General features: G+C 37.3%; 1 protein-coding gene and 1 pseudogene across 1 annotated transcript; both read right to left on the bottom strand.

Moving 5' to 3' along the window:
• Positions 1 to 1,710: 1,710 nt before the first annotated feature.
• Positions 1,711 to 5,440, bottom strand: LOC125304886 (annotated as a pseudogene).
• A 671-nt stretch (positions 5,441 to 6,111) lies between these two features.
• On the bottom strand, positions 6,112 to 8,295 carry LOC125304885 (myosin heavy chain, fast skeletal muscle-like). The gene is made up of 8 exons (XM_048259400.1): positions 8,226 to 8,295; positions 7,558 to 7,767; positions 7,387 to 7,451; positions 7,214 to 7,301; positions 6,915 to 7,032; positions 6,692 to 6,815; positions 6,467 to 6,603; positions 6,112 to 6,247 (listed from the first exon to the last, which is right to left on the bottom strand). The coding sequence occupies exons 1-8, from the start codon at positions 8,293 to 8,295 to the stop codon at positions 6,112 to 6,114; spliced, it is 948 nt and encodes a 315-aa protein (XP_048115357.1).
• Positions 8,296 to 17,021: the final 8,726 nt, after the last annotated feature.

Genomic DNA, 17,021 nt, shown 5'->3' with positions numbered 1-17,021 from the left:
TGAGAGGTGCAAGACGCGTGACATTATTTATTTTTGCAGCCAATCACTGCTGTTGTTTTATTTTATTGATTTGATTTTAGTCATAGAAGCTAAATTCGAAGGCAGGCCACAGGTAAAATCCAACGAACCGCATTCACCCCGCAAGGCAATAGTTGAATAGAGCTTTTGAGGTATTGCCACTGTTCCAACACTGAAAGGCACTGTTAGAATGCTTGGATCAAGCCAGGTTCAGCATAGCGTATGTCACTGTCTGCTCATGTTGGTGACCGGACCAGGGCAAGCACACTTTCGCAGTTCCCGCCGGAAATGCAGTCTAGTTTTCATTATTATTTGTGTAATAGATTATTAGGGCTGTCAATGGATTAAAACATTTAATCAAATTAATTACATACTCTGTGATTAATTAATCTAAATGAATCACATATATAATTTTTGCTGTGAAAGTATTTTAAATATTTAAATTCAAATGAATCATTTAATAATCAGCATTAATGACATTAAAGTTCAAAAACTCTTTTATTATTATTTTCACTGTTAAAATAATGCCCATAATAATCTATGATATGACCTAATATGCTGAGGAAAGTGCTTCGGGAAGAAGTTTTTTTTCACATACTAGGCATTTCAGGCCACAGATATAACCTACTGTAGGGGACACAATGTCAACTCAATGTCAACACTATTTCTTTGCATTGATGTGCAACTTTAGAGTTTACGAACTCCGGAGATATGCAAATTCCTGGCTGCAGACATTGCAGAGGACTTTATTTTAATAAACACTTTATTTTTATCAACACCATCAGGCCATTTTTTTAAAAGTAAATGTTCCAGTCAATGATCTAGGCAGCACATTTTCTTCTCTCTCCTTCATTTTACAATCTAATGGTTACTGACTAGAATGGCTCGGGGTCAAAATCGGAATCGATTAATCTGCGTTATTTTTTTTAATCAGTTTTCTCAAATTAAGTAATCAACATTAATTAGTTGATTACTAGTGTACTTACTTAGCCCTAGTGTGTATGTATGTATAGGAGTATTGCTGTGTATTTACATCCATACTAGTTCAGGGTATTGTTGTTGTTGTCAATGTTGTTGACAGAAAAAAGCAAAAGATATGGAGATTGTACCATGATGCTTCCTACTGCATTATGTATACCAACAATTTCCATCAATAAATAAATATTATAAAAAAAAATAGTGGACATACTCAAGACTTTTTGTACTGACATTATTTGTTATGAGTATCGTTATTTTTTAAATGGTCAATGCTAATTTGTGGATGGGCTGCTTCTATGTTTAAGCTGGTAGGCTTAGATGAGCCCTAATGAAACACAAAGCAGGAGCAGTTGTTTGCCAGCTATGTTAGCCCAGGACCATCAAAATACTGGACATACTCACTCACTTCTGGAGGGCAACACAGGCATTATTAAAGTTTCTATCTATCTATCTATTTATCTCCCTGAGTTTTGAGCACACCAAAAAGTATCCGTTTTCAGTTTCCTTCAGATATCTAAAAAGCATTTTTCATTATTTCATTATTAAGTGATTTTAAAGGCCAGTATGGAACCAAAACATGGTACAAAATTAGCAAATTCTTCTCAATGACATTAAATACAATGAATACATACGGTATAATGAAAATACTTTTATTATGTAGTTACAAAATAGCCACAGTAATCAGGATATTAATCCAGCTGAGTGACAAGGCAGAAGATTTCACAGGATTTACTCTGCAGCCTCCTTGCCCTAAGACAGAGAAATTGAGAAATGTAATGTAATTGAGTAGGGACATATGATGACTTACAACACATTGAAATATGGTAAATTTGATTTACCTTTCCAGTATCACGGCTCTTTGCTCTCAACTTGTGGACCTGGGATTCAGCAATGTCAGCACGCTCCTCAGCCTCCTCTAGCTCATGCTGAACCTTCCTGAACTTGGACAGGTAGCCGTTGGCTTGCTCCTCCTAATAATGAGCAGATGTTTGATGAGTACAGAGGCTTTGGTTCTAAAGCAATATATATATAATATTATTAATATGAAAGGCAAGACATTTGGCCATATAGGCAATATAAGAGACTGCTTACAGCTTCCTCAGCCTGCCTCTTGTAGGCTTTGACCTTCAGCTGCAGCTTGTCAACCAGGTCCTGCAGTCTGGTGACATTCTTCTTGTCCTCCTCAGTCTGAAAAGAAAAAACATCTGTCAATTGTTGTACTCCTCAAGTTAAATGTATTTCAATAGTGGTTAAATAAAGTTTGTACCTGGTAGGTGAGTTCCTTCACCCTCCTCTCGTATTTGCGGACTCCCTTGACAGCATCAACACCACGTCGTTGTTCATTCTCAACCTCACCTTCCAGCTCACGAACCTTTACATGAACAACATTTTCATTTCAGACACGGTCTTCATTTTATTCATTACATTCTGAACAATTTTCATCTCACCCAAGTTTAGCCACTCACCCTGGACTCCAGTTTCTGGAGTTGTTTCTTGCCACCCTTCATGGCCAGATTCTCAGCCTCATCCAGGCGGTGCTGCAGATCCTTCACAGTGACCTCCAGGTTCTTCTTCATCCTCTCCAGATGAGAACTGGTGTCCTGCTCCTTCTTCAGCTCCTCTGCCATCATGGCAGCCTAGATTACGGCATGATTGTTTATGGAAGGTAGGATGAAAACATATCCTTAATGTTCAAATATTTAATATGTTAGGGATATATTTTTCTTAGAATGAAGAAAAATGTATCACTACTTACATCAGTGATGGCTTTCTTGGCCTTATCCTCAGCATTTCTAGCCTCCTGGACGATGTCATCAACCTCACTTTGGACCTGAACCAGGTCAGCCTCAAGCTTCTTCTTGGTGTTAATCAGACTTGTGTTCTAACATTCAGAAACAATTTGTTAAATGTTAAATGATGAATCTTTTGAAAGTACTGTGGAAACGATGGAAAGAATTATTTTATGTGAGGTAAAAAAATATATGTCCACCTGAGAGTGCAGAAGGCCAACACGCTCACTGGCATCAACCAGCTCCTGTTCAGCCACTTTGCGGCCTCTCTCTGTCTGCTCCAGGGCAGCTCTGAGCTCCTCAATCTCAGCCACCATCAGGGTGTTCCTGCGCTCCACCATGGCAGCCTGCTCCTTCATGTCTTCCTGTCCTCTGACAGCATCATCAAGATGCAGTTGGGCATCCTAATAGAAAACATGGAATGACAAAAGAGATGTCATGCTACCAATAGACAGCTCGGGTGTTTTATGGAGATACTTGTCAAATGGATAGTGATGGCGGTTAGATGAGATCACATAGTACCCTTGTACTACTTCATTCTATAACTGACCTTGAGTTGACCTTGTACATTTCTCAGTTGTTTCTGGGACTCAGCAGCCTGGCGGTTAGCATGACTCAGCTGAATTTCCATCTCATTGAGGTCTCCCTCCATCTTCTTCTTGATTCTCAGGGCATCATTCCTGCTCCTGACCTCAGAGTCCAGAGTGCTCTGCATGGAGTCAATCACCCTCTGGCTGTTCCTCTTGATCTGCTCCATCTCCTCATCCTTTTCTGCAAGTTTCCTGTCAACCTCACCCTTGACCTGGTTGAGTTCCAGTTGGACACAAAGAATCTTGGACTCCTCATGCTTGAGAGTTCCCTAAACAAAGAAAATGAAGAATTTAAAATATGACATTTCTCATATCATTTCAGTTTTGTGTAGAAAAGCCCATCTGAATTTCTACCTCAGCCTCCTCCAGGGCTGTCTGGATCTCAGCCTTTTCAGTTTCTACAGTCTTCTTGGCCTTCTCCAGCTCATGGATGCTCTTTCCAGTCTCACCAAGCTGCTCAGTCAAGTCTGAGATCTCCTCTGCAAATATACATATTACAGGATATTCGAATATTATCCGGATGTTTTAAAATATTTTGATTGGGATATGGATTGGGTTGATTTGACTCACGTTGCAAATTCTTGTTCTCCCTCTTCAGGGTCTCCAGGTGGTCAAGAGACTCCTCATAGGAGTTCTTCATCTTGAACATCTCAGTGCTGAGAGTACGAGCCTCTTTCTGGGCACCCTCCAACTCTGCCTGACTCTCCTCGTACTTCTGCTTCCATTCTGCCAGGACCTTTTAGAAACAGTTTTTGTTGTAAGGCTTATACTTACAAAGCTTTTACCTACATTCCACATTTAAATGGTGTTGTGGAGACAATACCTTGTCAAAGTTTCTTTGCTTCTTGTCAAGGTTGGCAGCTACACCATTGGCTCTCTCCACATCAATCATGAGGTCCTCAACTTCACCCTGGAGTCTCTGCTTGGTCTTATCCAGAGAGGCACACTTGGAGTTGACAGCCTCGATTTGCTCCTCAGCCTCCTGCAGACGCTGGGCAAGCTTTTTTCTGGAAATACCAACAGATTAATGTAAGAGGGACATGATGGGTTTTCCTCAAGAAAATGCAAGGTTTTAATTAACATCCAAATTCACTTTGTTGCATCTTTAACACATACTTGGTCCTCCACTGAGCAACCTCGCTGTTGGCCTTGGACATGCCACGCTGCAGTTCAGCTTTAGCCTCCTGCTCTTCCTCAAACTGCTCCCTCAGGAGATCGCAGTCATGGCGTGCAGACTGAACAGCATGGGCCAGGGCATTCTTGGCCTATTTGTAAACAAGTTAGGGTATTAAAGCCTTTCACATAATGTGTTCTATGTAATCCAATTTGTTTTCTCTTGGTGCATCAGTATATCAGTACCTTGACCTCCTCTTCATTCAGTCTCTTCAGCTCCTCAATTTGCTGAGTGTAGGCCTGTTTGCTTCTGGTCAGCTGAGACACAAGAGCGTCTTTCTCCTCAACCTGGCGGCCAAGCTCACCATTTTCAGTCTGAAGTCTTGCTCTCTGAGCACTGAGGTCATTGACCTGCCGGGCAGCCTCATCACTCTTGGCCTTGGTTTCACTGAGTTGGTCCTCAAGGGTGCGGCACATCTTCTCCAGATATCCCTGTTTATGAAAATGCCCATTAGTAGCAACAAGTTTATTGTAAGTTGGTTTGTTTAAAAGATAACATGAGGGTAAACATCTCATCAACCTTAGCTTTAGCAACAGCCTCCATGTTGCTGGCAAGATCATCAATTTCCATCTTGAATTCACTCTTTTCCTTCTCAAGCTTCTGCTTGACACGTTGGAGGTTGTCAATCTGCTCTCCCAGCTCAGCCACACTGTCGGCCTGCTTCTTGCGGAGAGCTGCAGCAGTGGCTTCATGCTGCAGGGTGGACTCCTCAAGGTCACAACGCAGCTTCTGGAACTCAGCCTCACGCTTCTTCTCTCAATTTGAGCAGCAGTGGCACCACCAGCCTCCTCAAGCCTTTCACTGATCTCCTCAAGTTCCCTGGAAAGATCAGCTCTCTGCTTCTCAACCTTGGCACGAGCTGCACGCTCAGCCTCAATCTCTTCCTCCATTCCTGAATGCGGGCCTATTGGTAACAAGAATATTAGTAAGACAGAAAATAGCAAAAAAAAACTCAGATTTTGTAATAATTAAACCTGAAGCTCCTTGATCTTCTTCTGCAGCTGAGCACCCAGTGATTGTTCATCCTCAATCTTGCTAAGAAGTTGGCTTTTTTCAAAGTCCTTCCTATGTCACAGTAAAGTAAAATGTCAGTAAACGCTTACACAAAAGTGTTTAGTCGTATTTTGATTAAAAGTTTGCATAAATAGTGTTGCTCAGTGGAATCATGCATTACTTCTTCAGCTTCTCCTCAGACTGTTGGTTGTCGTTCTCCAGATCCATGATGTTCTCCTGGGCCAGCTTCAGGTCACCCTCAAGCTTTCTCTTGGCTCTCTCAAGGTCCATACGGAGCTTCTTTTCTTGCTCCGGGGAACCCTCAAGCTGTCAATTTGAAGTTTGAGGTGAGCATGTGGGAAAATGTATCAAATGTAGATTTATTTGTAAACTCCTGTTGGTTAAGAACTTACATCATCCACTTGCTGTTCAAGCTTAGTCTTGGATTTGGTCAGAGTGTTGACTTTGTCTTCCTCTGCTTGAAGTTCATCAAGAGTCTGCTGATGGGCCTCTTGTAGGGCTTTATTCTCCTTTGTTAGCTTTGTCAGATGCCACTTGAAGTGCCAGGTCATTCCTCTCTTGCACCAAGAGCCGCCATCTTCTCCTCAAGTTCCTTCTTCTTGGCCTCAACCTTTGCATGGACATCTTCAAGTTTGTCATGCTCCTCCTTCAGGTTGGCCAGCTCTTTTTCAGTTTCAGTTCCTCTTCAGTAGGGGCTTGATCTTGTAGTAAACCTTCATCCATGGCCAGGTCTTGACATTCATGAATGAGCGTATATTGTACTGGATGGTGAAAATAGCCTCCCCATGATCACATGAAATAGCTAGCAAGTGAAATAGGACTATACAACTGATACAATACAAACTATAGCAATCTTTAAGACTTCTTATCCCTAAAATAAAATAATAATAAAATAAAATTACCTCCTTTCCATCATCTTGACAAACTCCCTCCTCATCAGGTATGCGCGGCAGAGAGCCTGAGTCATTGTGACCAGGGTAGCCAGTTTCTCATCTCGCATCTCCTCAAGGGTACCCAGCAAACCAGCTTTGAAGAACACCTGAGAGATAAAGGAAAATATCAGCATGAATTTGACACACAAAAAAACTTGTGACAAGCCGATAATAGATTGCATGAAACGTATCTACCTTTGTGTGTCCAAACATGTACTGGGTGTGATCAACATCAATTGATCCCAAGAGCTTCTCAGCAGCCTTCTTGTTATCAATGAATTGACCATCAGGGATCACACTGGCATTCAGCACTTTGTATCTGGTCAGAATAAATACATGTACATATACATTATTATTTTTCTCATCTCTTAATGCAGTATTGAATAAGTGTAATACTTCTTTGGTTTTGTCAGTTCACCTCTGCTTGAAGTCACCATATAGGATTCTGCTTGGGAAACCCTTTCTGCAGATTCTGATACCCTCAAGTACACCATTGCACCTGAGCTGGTGGATGACCAGGAAGTTCTGCATAAGACCTGTTAATAGAGAGAGATGTGTATTTTTCAAGGACAATACAAGAGTTAGAGCAATTACATGTTTATGATGACCAGGAAGTTCTGCATAGAACCTGTCAAGTACATGAGATCTTCTATTCTCAATGTAATACTTGAATAATGCACAGATCTTTATTGACTTTATTGACCAAACACCTTTTACCTGGTTTCTTAATTTCATTTGGAATCAGACAACGCACAAAGTGAGGATGGGTGCTCCTTAAGTTGGTCATCAGTTTGCCCAAGTTCTCCTGTTGGGATAAGAATGCAATGAAAACATCCTCTTCACCATTCTATTAGATGATTGATTTGTTGTTATTGGTTTAATTTACACACCCTGAACTGTGATGACACAGTCTGCATGGAGCCACCCTTCTTCTTCTTCTTACCACCACCAGTCTCTGTTGACATACACATTATTCAATGATTGAGGTATACATATGTATGAATTCATAAATGGGATATTTTTGCATTAGCATGTAGACTTGTATAGTGTCTTGTTGTTACCCTCAACAACAGGTGGGTACAAGGTAGGCAGGAGTTTTACTCCGGATTTCTGGTACAGCTGCACAACAGAATCGTTCAGTGGATCCTTGTTCTTCTCCAGCCACCCAGCAACATTGTAGTCAACAGTGCCAGCATAGTGCACCAGGAAGAAGTGGGCCTCAGCCTTGCAGGCTTGGGCTTCTCCAAGGTCTCTTCTCAAAGGTCGCTTCTCTTAGTCTTGCCAAGATGCTGATCATACAGCTTGTTCTTGAAAGTAGTGTCAGAGGCCTTGGGAACATGCACTCCTCTTCAAGGATGGCAAAGATACCCATAGGCTGTTAAAATATGTGTGGTTTTAAAAGAAGTCATTATGAAATAATATGAATCTAGTACTTCACAATTTAAACAAACTAATTAAAACAAACCTTTTCTATAAGCTCAATGCAAGCGGCTGCCGAAGTCAATGAACTCCCAATCAATGCCCTCTTTCTTGTACTCCTCTTGCTCCAGAACGAACATGTGATGGTTGAAGAACTGTTATAGTTTCACATTGGTGAAGTTGATACACAGCTGCTCCATGCTGTTGAACTGTGATTAAAAAACTGGAATATGAATGTCCCCAACTAAAATTATATTACATTGTTCTTTTAGTGAAAAGCAATAGCAATATCCAGCAATATCCAGCACACCGATAAAGAACTGCCTTGGCTGTTTAGTGTCCAACATCTGGTTGATATGGATGACCATCCACAAGAACATCCTCTCATAGATGGACTTGGACAAGGCCGACACTGCGTTATTGACCTGAAATAGAATATCAAAGCAATGGTCATGCTATATTCAAACCAAAAAGACTAGCAAAAGTGCTAAAAATGATTAGCTAAGTTAGCTAAGTCACATGGTTAGCATACTTAACATTTTAACATTGTTAGCATGCTAGTTAGGATAGTAATTTGGTTAGCATTATTATCTTTGTTAACATAGTTAGCATAACTGCTAGCAAACATTAGAGCCATTCCAAGTGTCAGTTATCGTCAACTATCTACCTAAATAATTTAACCATTTAAACTATCCACTTATTTAACTGTTCAGTCATTCCAACTATATTAAACCTCATCTACCTAGCAACCAATATAGTTTGTTTTTACTCTGTATGATATTTTACATCATATTTTTGCATTTTCATGCACTGTATTTCCTTCAGGAAATGCTTTTCTAGTTATAGTGCATGAAAATGCACTGTACTGTTATTCCAAGGCTTTTTCTTCTTCTTCTTCTTCTTATTCTTCTTCTTCTAACGCAGTTAATGCAGCTTAAACCGTTTAACGTAGAAACTTCATTCAATCTATGTTAAGTGGGGTCTTACTTAGGACATGTGGGCTTTGTATTTTTCATCTTTGTAACTTTTATACTTTTTAAACTATTAATTAAAAACGAATCAAAATTTCCCCATTGACTTAACATTATGATAATGACATCACAATACGGCCGTTAAGCAATTAGAATCCTATGGCAGGTGTTCGGGCCATAGACATAATATACATAGACGCCGCATTGGCTGCTGGAAACAAGAAATGCGGCCGCCATCTTGGACCTGTCATACTCCTCATTGCGTTGCAGCAGAAAACACAAGATGACACCACTGTGCAGCATGTTCCCTGCTCAAATCGGGCGGACCATACTGGGGATTTACTTTTCACAAGTAAGATTTAACATTACCGTTACTATTGGTTGTATTTTGTATTTTCAACAATGTGGCCTGTATCATAGCTACATGTATGACCTTTGCAAAAAAAAAAAAAACGCTGCGTGAAAATCTGTTCGGTATTCAGTGAGATATGATTAATTAAGTGTGCTGACAGCTCATTGCACCGGCCAAACAGATTACACTGAGTGGAGTGGATGACCGGTCCAAGATGGCGGCTCCAAATCTCGTCAGCGCTAGTAGGGAGCAGCGGTCGATGCGGCGTCTATGTATATTATGTCTATGGTTCGGGCCACCTGGATCAACTGCCAGTCTCAGGCTTTAAGCATACAAACTGGCCCTATTAAGACTACACATCCTGTTCAACAGCTTCCTCTGCCAAAAACTGTTTCAAAATAAAAGTCCTCACTATAATATTTTACTGTTAAACAATTTAACCCTTTAAACTACTGAACTTTTTAACTGTTTAGCCATTGTAACTGTTACTTGTCATCAACTATGACTCCTACCCACTGTAGCTAGTTAGCTAAGTAACATGGTTAGCATAGTTAGCATGCTAGCATGTTAGCATGCTAGTTAGCATTTTTAGCAAAACTGCTAAAAATGATTAGCTAAGTTAGCTAAGTCACATGGTTAGTATGCTAGCATGTTAGCATGCTAGTTAGCATTTTTAACAAAACTGCTAAAAATGATAAGCTAAGTTAGCTAAGTAACATGGTTAGCATAGTTAGCATGCTAACATATTAGCATGCTTATTAACATAGTTAGCATAACTGCTAGCAAACATTAGAGCCATTCCAACTGTCAGTTATCGTCAACTATCTACCTAAATAATTTAACCATTTAAACTATCCACCTATTTAACTGTTCAGTCATTCCAACTATATTAAACCTCATCTACCTAGCAACCAATATAGTTTGTTTTACTCTGTATGATATTTTACATCATATTTTTGCATTTTCATGCACTGTATTTCCTTCAGGAAATGCTTTTAGTTATAGTGCATGAAAAATATTATTATTATTCTTCTTCTTTCTTTTGTTATTCTTTTAATACAGCTTCAACCGTTAGAAAACTTCATTCAAACTATGTTGCGTGAGGGTCTTACTTATGTGATGTCAGCTTTGTATTTTTTCAACTTTGTAACTTTTATACTTTTTAAACTATTAATTAAAAACTACTAAAATTTTCCCATTGACTTAACATTAGATTATGACATCACAATAGAGCAATTAGAATCTTATGGCAGGTGTTCGGGCCATAGACATAATATACATAGACGCCGCATTGGCTGCTGGAAACAAAAATCCCTGTCATACTCCTCATTGCGTTGCAGCAGAAAACACAAGATGACACCACTGTGCAGCATGTTCCTGCTCAAATCGGGCGGACCATACTGGGATTTACTTTTTCAAGTAAAGATTTAACATTACCGCATCTATTGGTTGTATTTTTGTATTTTCGAACAATGTGGCCTGTATCATAGCTACATGTATGACCTTTGCAGCAAAAAAAAAAACGAAAATCTGTTCGGTATTCAGTGAGATATGATTAATTAAGTGTGCTGACAGCTCATTGCACCGCCAAACAGATTACACTGAGTGGAGTGGATGACCGTCCAAGATGGCGGCTCCAAATCTCGCCAGCTTAGTAGGGAGCAGCGGTCGATCGCGGCGTCTATGTATATTATGTCCTATGGTTCGGGCCACCTGGATCAACTGCCAGTCTCAGGCTTTAAGCATACAAACTGGCCCTATTAAGACTACACATCCTGTTCAACAGCTTCCTCTGCCAAAAACTGTTTCAAAATAAAAGTCCTCACTATAATATTTTACTGTTAAACAATTTAACCCTTTAAAACTACTGAACTTTTTAACTGTTTAGCCATTGTAACTGTTACTTGTCATCAACTATGACTCCTACCCACTGTAGCTAGTTAGCTAAGTAACATGGTTAGCAAGATAAGTTAGCATGCTAGCATGTTAGCATGTTAGTTAGCATTTTTAGCAAACTGCTAAAAAATGATTAGCTAAGTTAGCTAAGTCACATGGTTAGTATGCTAGCATGTTAGCATGCTAGTTAGCATTTTTAACAAAACTGCTAAAAATGATAAGCTAAGTTAGCTAAGTAACATGGTTAGCATAGTTAGCATGCTAACATATTAGCATGCTTATTAACATAGTTAAAGATAACTGCTAGCAAACATTAGAGCCATTCCAACTGTCAGTTATCGCCAACTATCTACCTAAATAATTTAACCATTTAAACTATCCACCTATTTAACTGTTCAGTCATTCCAACTATATTAAACCTCATCTACCTAGCAACCAATATAGTTTGTTTTTACTCGGTATGATATTTTACATCATATTTTTGCATTTTCATGCACTGTATTTCCTTCAGGAAATGCTTTTCTAGTATTAATATTATTATTATTCTTCTAACGCTTTTTGTGCGTTTAATACAGCTTCAACTTAGAAACTTCATTCAAACTGTGTTGCGTAGGTCTTACTTATGTGACTTCAGCTATGTATTTTTCAACTTTGTAACTTTTATACTTTTTAAACTATTAATTAAAAACTACTAAAATTTTCCCATTGACTTAACATTAGATTATGACATCACAATAGAGCAATTAGAATCTTATGCCAGGTGTTCAGGCCACCTGGAGCCACTGTCTCAGGCTTTAAGCATACAATATGGCTGTATTAAGACTGCAGATCCTGTTTAACTGCTTCCTGTGCCTTTTCAACTGTTTCAAAATAAAAGTCCCTTTAAAACTATCCAACTTTTTAATTGTTCAACTGTTATCAACTGTTCAACTGTTACTGTAACTGTTTGTCAACTTTGACTCCCATCAACTGTATCCTCTGCCCTCAACTGTTTCAAAATAAAAGTCCTCACTAGCTAGTCAGCTAGTTAACATCATTAGCATTGTTAGCATAGTTAGCATTTTAGCAAAACTGCTAAAAATGATTAGCTAAATTAGCTGAGTCACATGAAGCAAGATAGTTAAGATGTTAACATTGTTAAGATGTTAGATTTTTAAGAAACTGCTACAAATGATTAGCTAAGTTAGCTAAGTAATGTGATTAGCATAGTTAAGATGTTAGCATTTTAGCATAACTGCTAAAAATGATTAGCAAAAGTTAGCTAAGTCACATGGTTAGCATAGTAGCATGTTAGCATTTTTTTCAAAACTGCTAGAAAACATGAGCTAAGTTAACTAAGTAACTTGGTCAAAATAATTAGCTTTGTTAGCATAACTGCTAGCAAACATTAGAGCCATTCCAACTGTCAGTTATCGTCAACTATCTATCTATATACAGCCTTTAAAACTATTTGTCTACCAACACGCATTAAAACTATCAGTATGTCAACAACCTTTAAACTATCTACATATAACTTTTAAACTTTCAACATTCATTAAACTATCTGTCTATTAAACTATCTGTCTATTAACAACTGTTAAACTATCTACATTCAACTTTTAAACTGTCTACGTCTAAACTATCAACTTTTTATTAAGCTATGCTATGTCTGTCCTAGCTTCATTTTCATGCACTCGTAATTCCCTGGAATTACATTTTCTAGTTCTTATTCTTATGATAATATAGTTAGCATAACTGCTAGCAAATATTAGAGCCATTCCAACTGTCAGTTATCGTCAATTATCTACCTAAATAATTTAACCATTTAAACTATCCACTTATTTAACCGTTCAATCATTCCAACTATATTAAACCTCATCTACGAAGTAAATTATTTACCTATATAAACTATCCACCTATTTAACTGTTGAGTCATTCCAACTATATTAAACCTCATCTACCTAGCAACCAATATAGTTTGTTTTTACTCTGTATGATATTTGACATCATATTTTTTGCATTTTCATGCACTGTATTTCCTTCAGGAAAAGCTTTTCTAGTTCTTATTCTCCTTCTAACGCACTTAATGCAGCTTAAACCGTTTAACGTAGAAACTTCATTCAAACTATGTTACGTAGGTCTTACTTAGGACATGGGTGCTATGTATTTTTCAGCTTTGTAACTTTTAGACTTTTTAAACTATTAATTAAAAACTAATCAAAATTTCCCATTGACTTAACATTATGATTATGACATCACAATACGCCAAGTAAGCAATTAGAATCCTATGGCAGGTGTTCGGGCCACCTGGATCAACTGCCAGTCTCAGGCTTTAAGCATACAAACTGGCCCTATTAAGACTACACATCCTGTTCAACTGCTTCCTCTGCCAAAAACTGTTTCAAAATAAAAGTCCTCACTATAATATTTTACTGTTAAACAATTTAACCCTTTAAACTACTGAACTTTTTAACTGTTTAGCCATTGTAACTGTTACTTGTCATCAACTATGACTCCTACCTACTGTAGCTGGTTAGCTAAGTTAGCTAAGTCACATGGTTAAGATAGTTAATGTTAAGATGTTAAGATGTTTTAAAGAAACTGCTAAAATGATTAGCATTTTAGCTAAGTCAAAACTTTTTAAAAAAAACTGCTTGAAAATGATTAGCTAAGTTAGCTAAGTCACATGGTTAGCATAGTTACCATGCTAGCATGTTAGCATGCTAGTTAGCATTTTTAGCAAAACTGCTTAAAATGATTAGCTAAGTCAGCTAAGTAACATGGTTAGCATACTTAGCATTTTAACATTGTTAACATGCTAGTTAGCATAGTAACTTGGTTAACATTATTATCTTTGTTAACATAGTTAGCATAACTGCTAGCACACATTAGAGCCATTCCAAGTGTCAGTTATCGTCAACTATCTACCTAAATAATTTAACCATTTAAACTATCCACTTATTTAACTGTTCAGTCATTCCAACTATATTAAACCTCATCTACCTAGCAACCAATATAGTTTGTTTTTACTCTGTATGATATTTTACATCATATTTTTGCATTTTCATGCACTGTATTTCCTTCAGGAAATGCTTTTCTAGTTACAGTGCATGAAAATGCACTGTAAAATGTTATTCCAAGGCTTTTTCTTCTTCTTCTTCTTCTTCTTCTTCTTCTAACGCAGTTAATGCAGCTTAAACCGCTTAACGAAACTTCATTCAAACTATGTTACGTAGGTCTTACTTAGGACATGTGGGCTTTGTATTTTTCAACTTTGTAACTTTTATACTTTTTAAACTATTAATTAAAAAACTAGTCAAAATTTCCCCCATAGACTTAACATGGGCTGATGACATCACAATAGAGCCAAGTAAGCAATTAGAATCCTATGGCAGGTGTTCGGGCCACCTGGACCAACTGCCAGTCTCAGGCTTTTAAGCATACAAACTGGCCCTATTAAGACTACACATCCTGTTCAACTGCTTCCTCTGCCAAAAACTGTTTCAAAATAAAAGTCCTCACTACAATATTTCACTGTTAAACAATTTAACCCTTTAAACTACTGAACTTTTTTAACTGTTCAGCCATTGTAACTGTTACTTGTCATCAACTATGACTCCTACCCACTGTAGCTAGTTAGCTAAGTTAGCTAAGTCACATGGTTAATTAGCATTTTAGCAAAACTAAAATGTTAGCATGCTACATGGTAGCATTTTAGCAAAACTGCTTAAAATGATTAGCTAAGTTAGCTAAGTCACATGTTAGCATTTTTAGAATTTTAGCTAAAATTAGTTAAGTCACATGGTTAACAAGTTAGCATTTTTTTTTACAAAACTGCTTAAAATGATTAGCTAAGTCACATGGTTAAGATAGTTAGCATGCTAACATGTTAGATGCTAGTTAGCATTTTAGCAAAACTGCTTAAAATGTTTAGCTAAGTCAGCTAAGTAACATGGTTAACATAGTTAGCATAATTAAGCATGTTAACATGTTAGTTAGCATAACTGCTAAAAATAATTAGCTAAGTTAGCTAAGTCACATGGTTAGCATACTTAGATTTTAACATTGTTAAGATGCTAAGTTAGCATAGTAACTTGGTTAACATTATTATCTTTGTTAATATAGTTAGCATAACTGCTAGCAAACATTAGAGCCATTCCAAGTGTCAGTTATCGTCAACTATCTACCTAAATAATTTAACCATTTAAACTATCCACTTATTTAACCGTTCAATCATTCCAACTATATTAAACCTTATCTACCAAGTAAATTATTTACCTATATAAACTATCCACCTATTTAACTGTTGAGTCATTCCAACTATATTAAACCTCATCTACCTAGCAACCAATATAGTTTGTTTTTACTCTGTATGATATTTGACATCATATTTTTTGCATTTTCATGCACTGTATTTCCTTCAGGAAATGCTTTTCTAGTTCTTCTTCTTCTTCTTCTTCTTCTTCTTCTTCTAACGCAGTTAATGCAGCTTAAACCGTTTAACGTAGAAACTTCATTCAAACTTTGTTAAACCGTTTAGGTCTTACTTAGGACATGTGGGCTTTGTATTTTTCAACTTTGTAACTTTTATACTTTTTAAACTATTAATTAAAAACTAGTCAAAATTTCCCTATAGACTTAACATGGGCTGATGACATCACAATTGAGCCGTTAAGCAATTAGAATGCTATGGCAGGTGTTCGGGCCACCTGGACCAACTGCCAGTCTCAGGCTTTAAGCATACAAACTGGCCCTATTAAGACTACACATCCTGTTCAACTGCTTCCTCTGCCAAAAACTGTTTCAAAATAAAAGTCCTCACTAAAATATTTCACTGTTAAACAATTTAACCCTTTAAACTACTGAACTTTTTAACTGTTCAGCCATTGTAACTGTTACTTGTCATCAACTATGACTCCTACCCACTGTAGCTAGTTAGCTAAGTTAGCTAAGTAACATGGTTAAGATATTTTTAGCATGCTAACATGTTAAGACGCTTAAGTCAGCATTTTTAGCAAAACTGCTAAAAATGATTAGCTAAGTTAGCTAAGTCACATGGTTAGCATAGCTAGCATGTTAGCATGCTAGTTAGCATAGATAGCATAAGATAACCTTTAAAAATGATTAGCTAGGGTTAGCTAAGTAACATGGTTATAGTTAGCATGCTAGTTAGAATAGTTAGCATACCTACTAAAAAAATGATTAGCTGCTATAGCTAAGTCACATGGTAAGTATACTTAAAATGTTAGCATGCTAGTTAGCATAGTTATAATACCTACTAAAAATGATTAGCTAGGTTAGCTAAGTCACATGGTTAACATAGTGCTAGTTAGCATAACTACTAAAAATGAAAACATTAGCTAAGTTAACTAAGTTAAGTAACTTGGTTAACATTATTATCTTTGATAACATAGTTAGCATAACTGCTAGCAAACATTAGAGCCATTCCAACTGTCAGTTATCGCAATTATCTACCTAAATAATTTAACCATTTAAATTATCCACCTATTTAACCGTTCAATCATTCCAACTATATTAAACCTTATCTACCAAGCAAATAATTTAACTATATAAACTATCCGCCTATTTAACTGTTCAGTCATTCCAACTATATTAAACCTCATCTACCTAGCAACCAATATAGTTTGTTTTTACTCTGTTTGATATTTTACATCATATTTTTTGCATTTTCATGCACTGTATTTCCTTCAGGAAATGCTTTTCTAGTTACAGTGCATGAAAATGCACTGTACTGTTATTCCAAGGCTTTTTACAGTGCTGTACTGTTATTCCAAGGCTTTTTACAGTGCATGAAAATGCACTGTACTGTTATTCCAAGGCTTTTTCTTCTTCTTCTTCTTCTTCTTCTTCTTCTTCTAACGCAGTTAATGCAGCTTAAACCGTGGTA

Source organism: Alosa alosa, chromosome 12, assembly GCF_017589495.1.
Source record: "Alosa alosa isolate M-15738 ecotype Scorff River chromosome 12, AALO_Geno_1.1, whole genome shotgun sequence".
In the NCBI taxonomy this organism is placed as follows: Eukaryota; Metazoa; Chordata; class Actinopteri; order Clupeiformes; family Clupeidae; genus Alosa; species Alosa alosa.
Note: the sequence above shows the minus strand (reverse complement) of the source record. Positions and strands in the feature narration are given on the sequence as shown.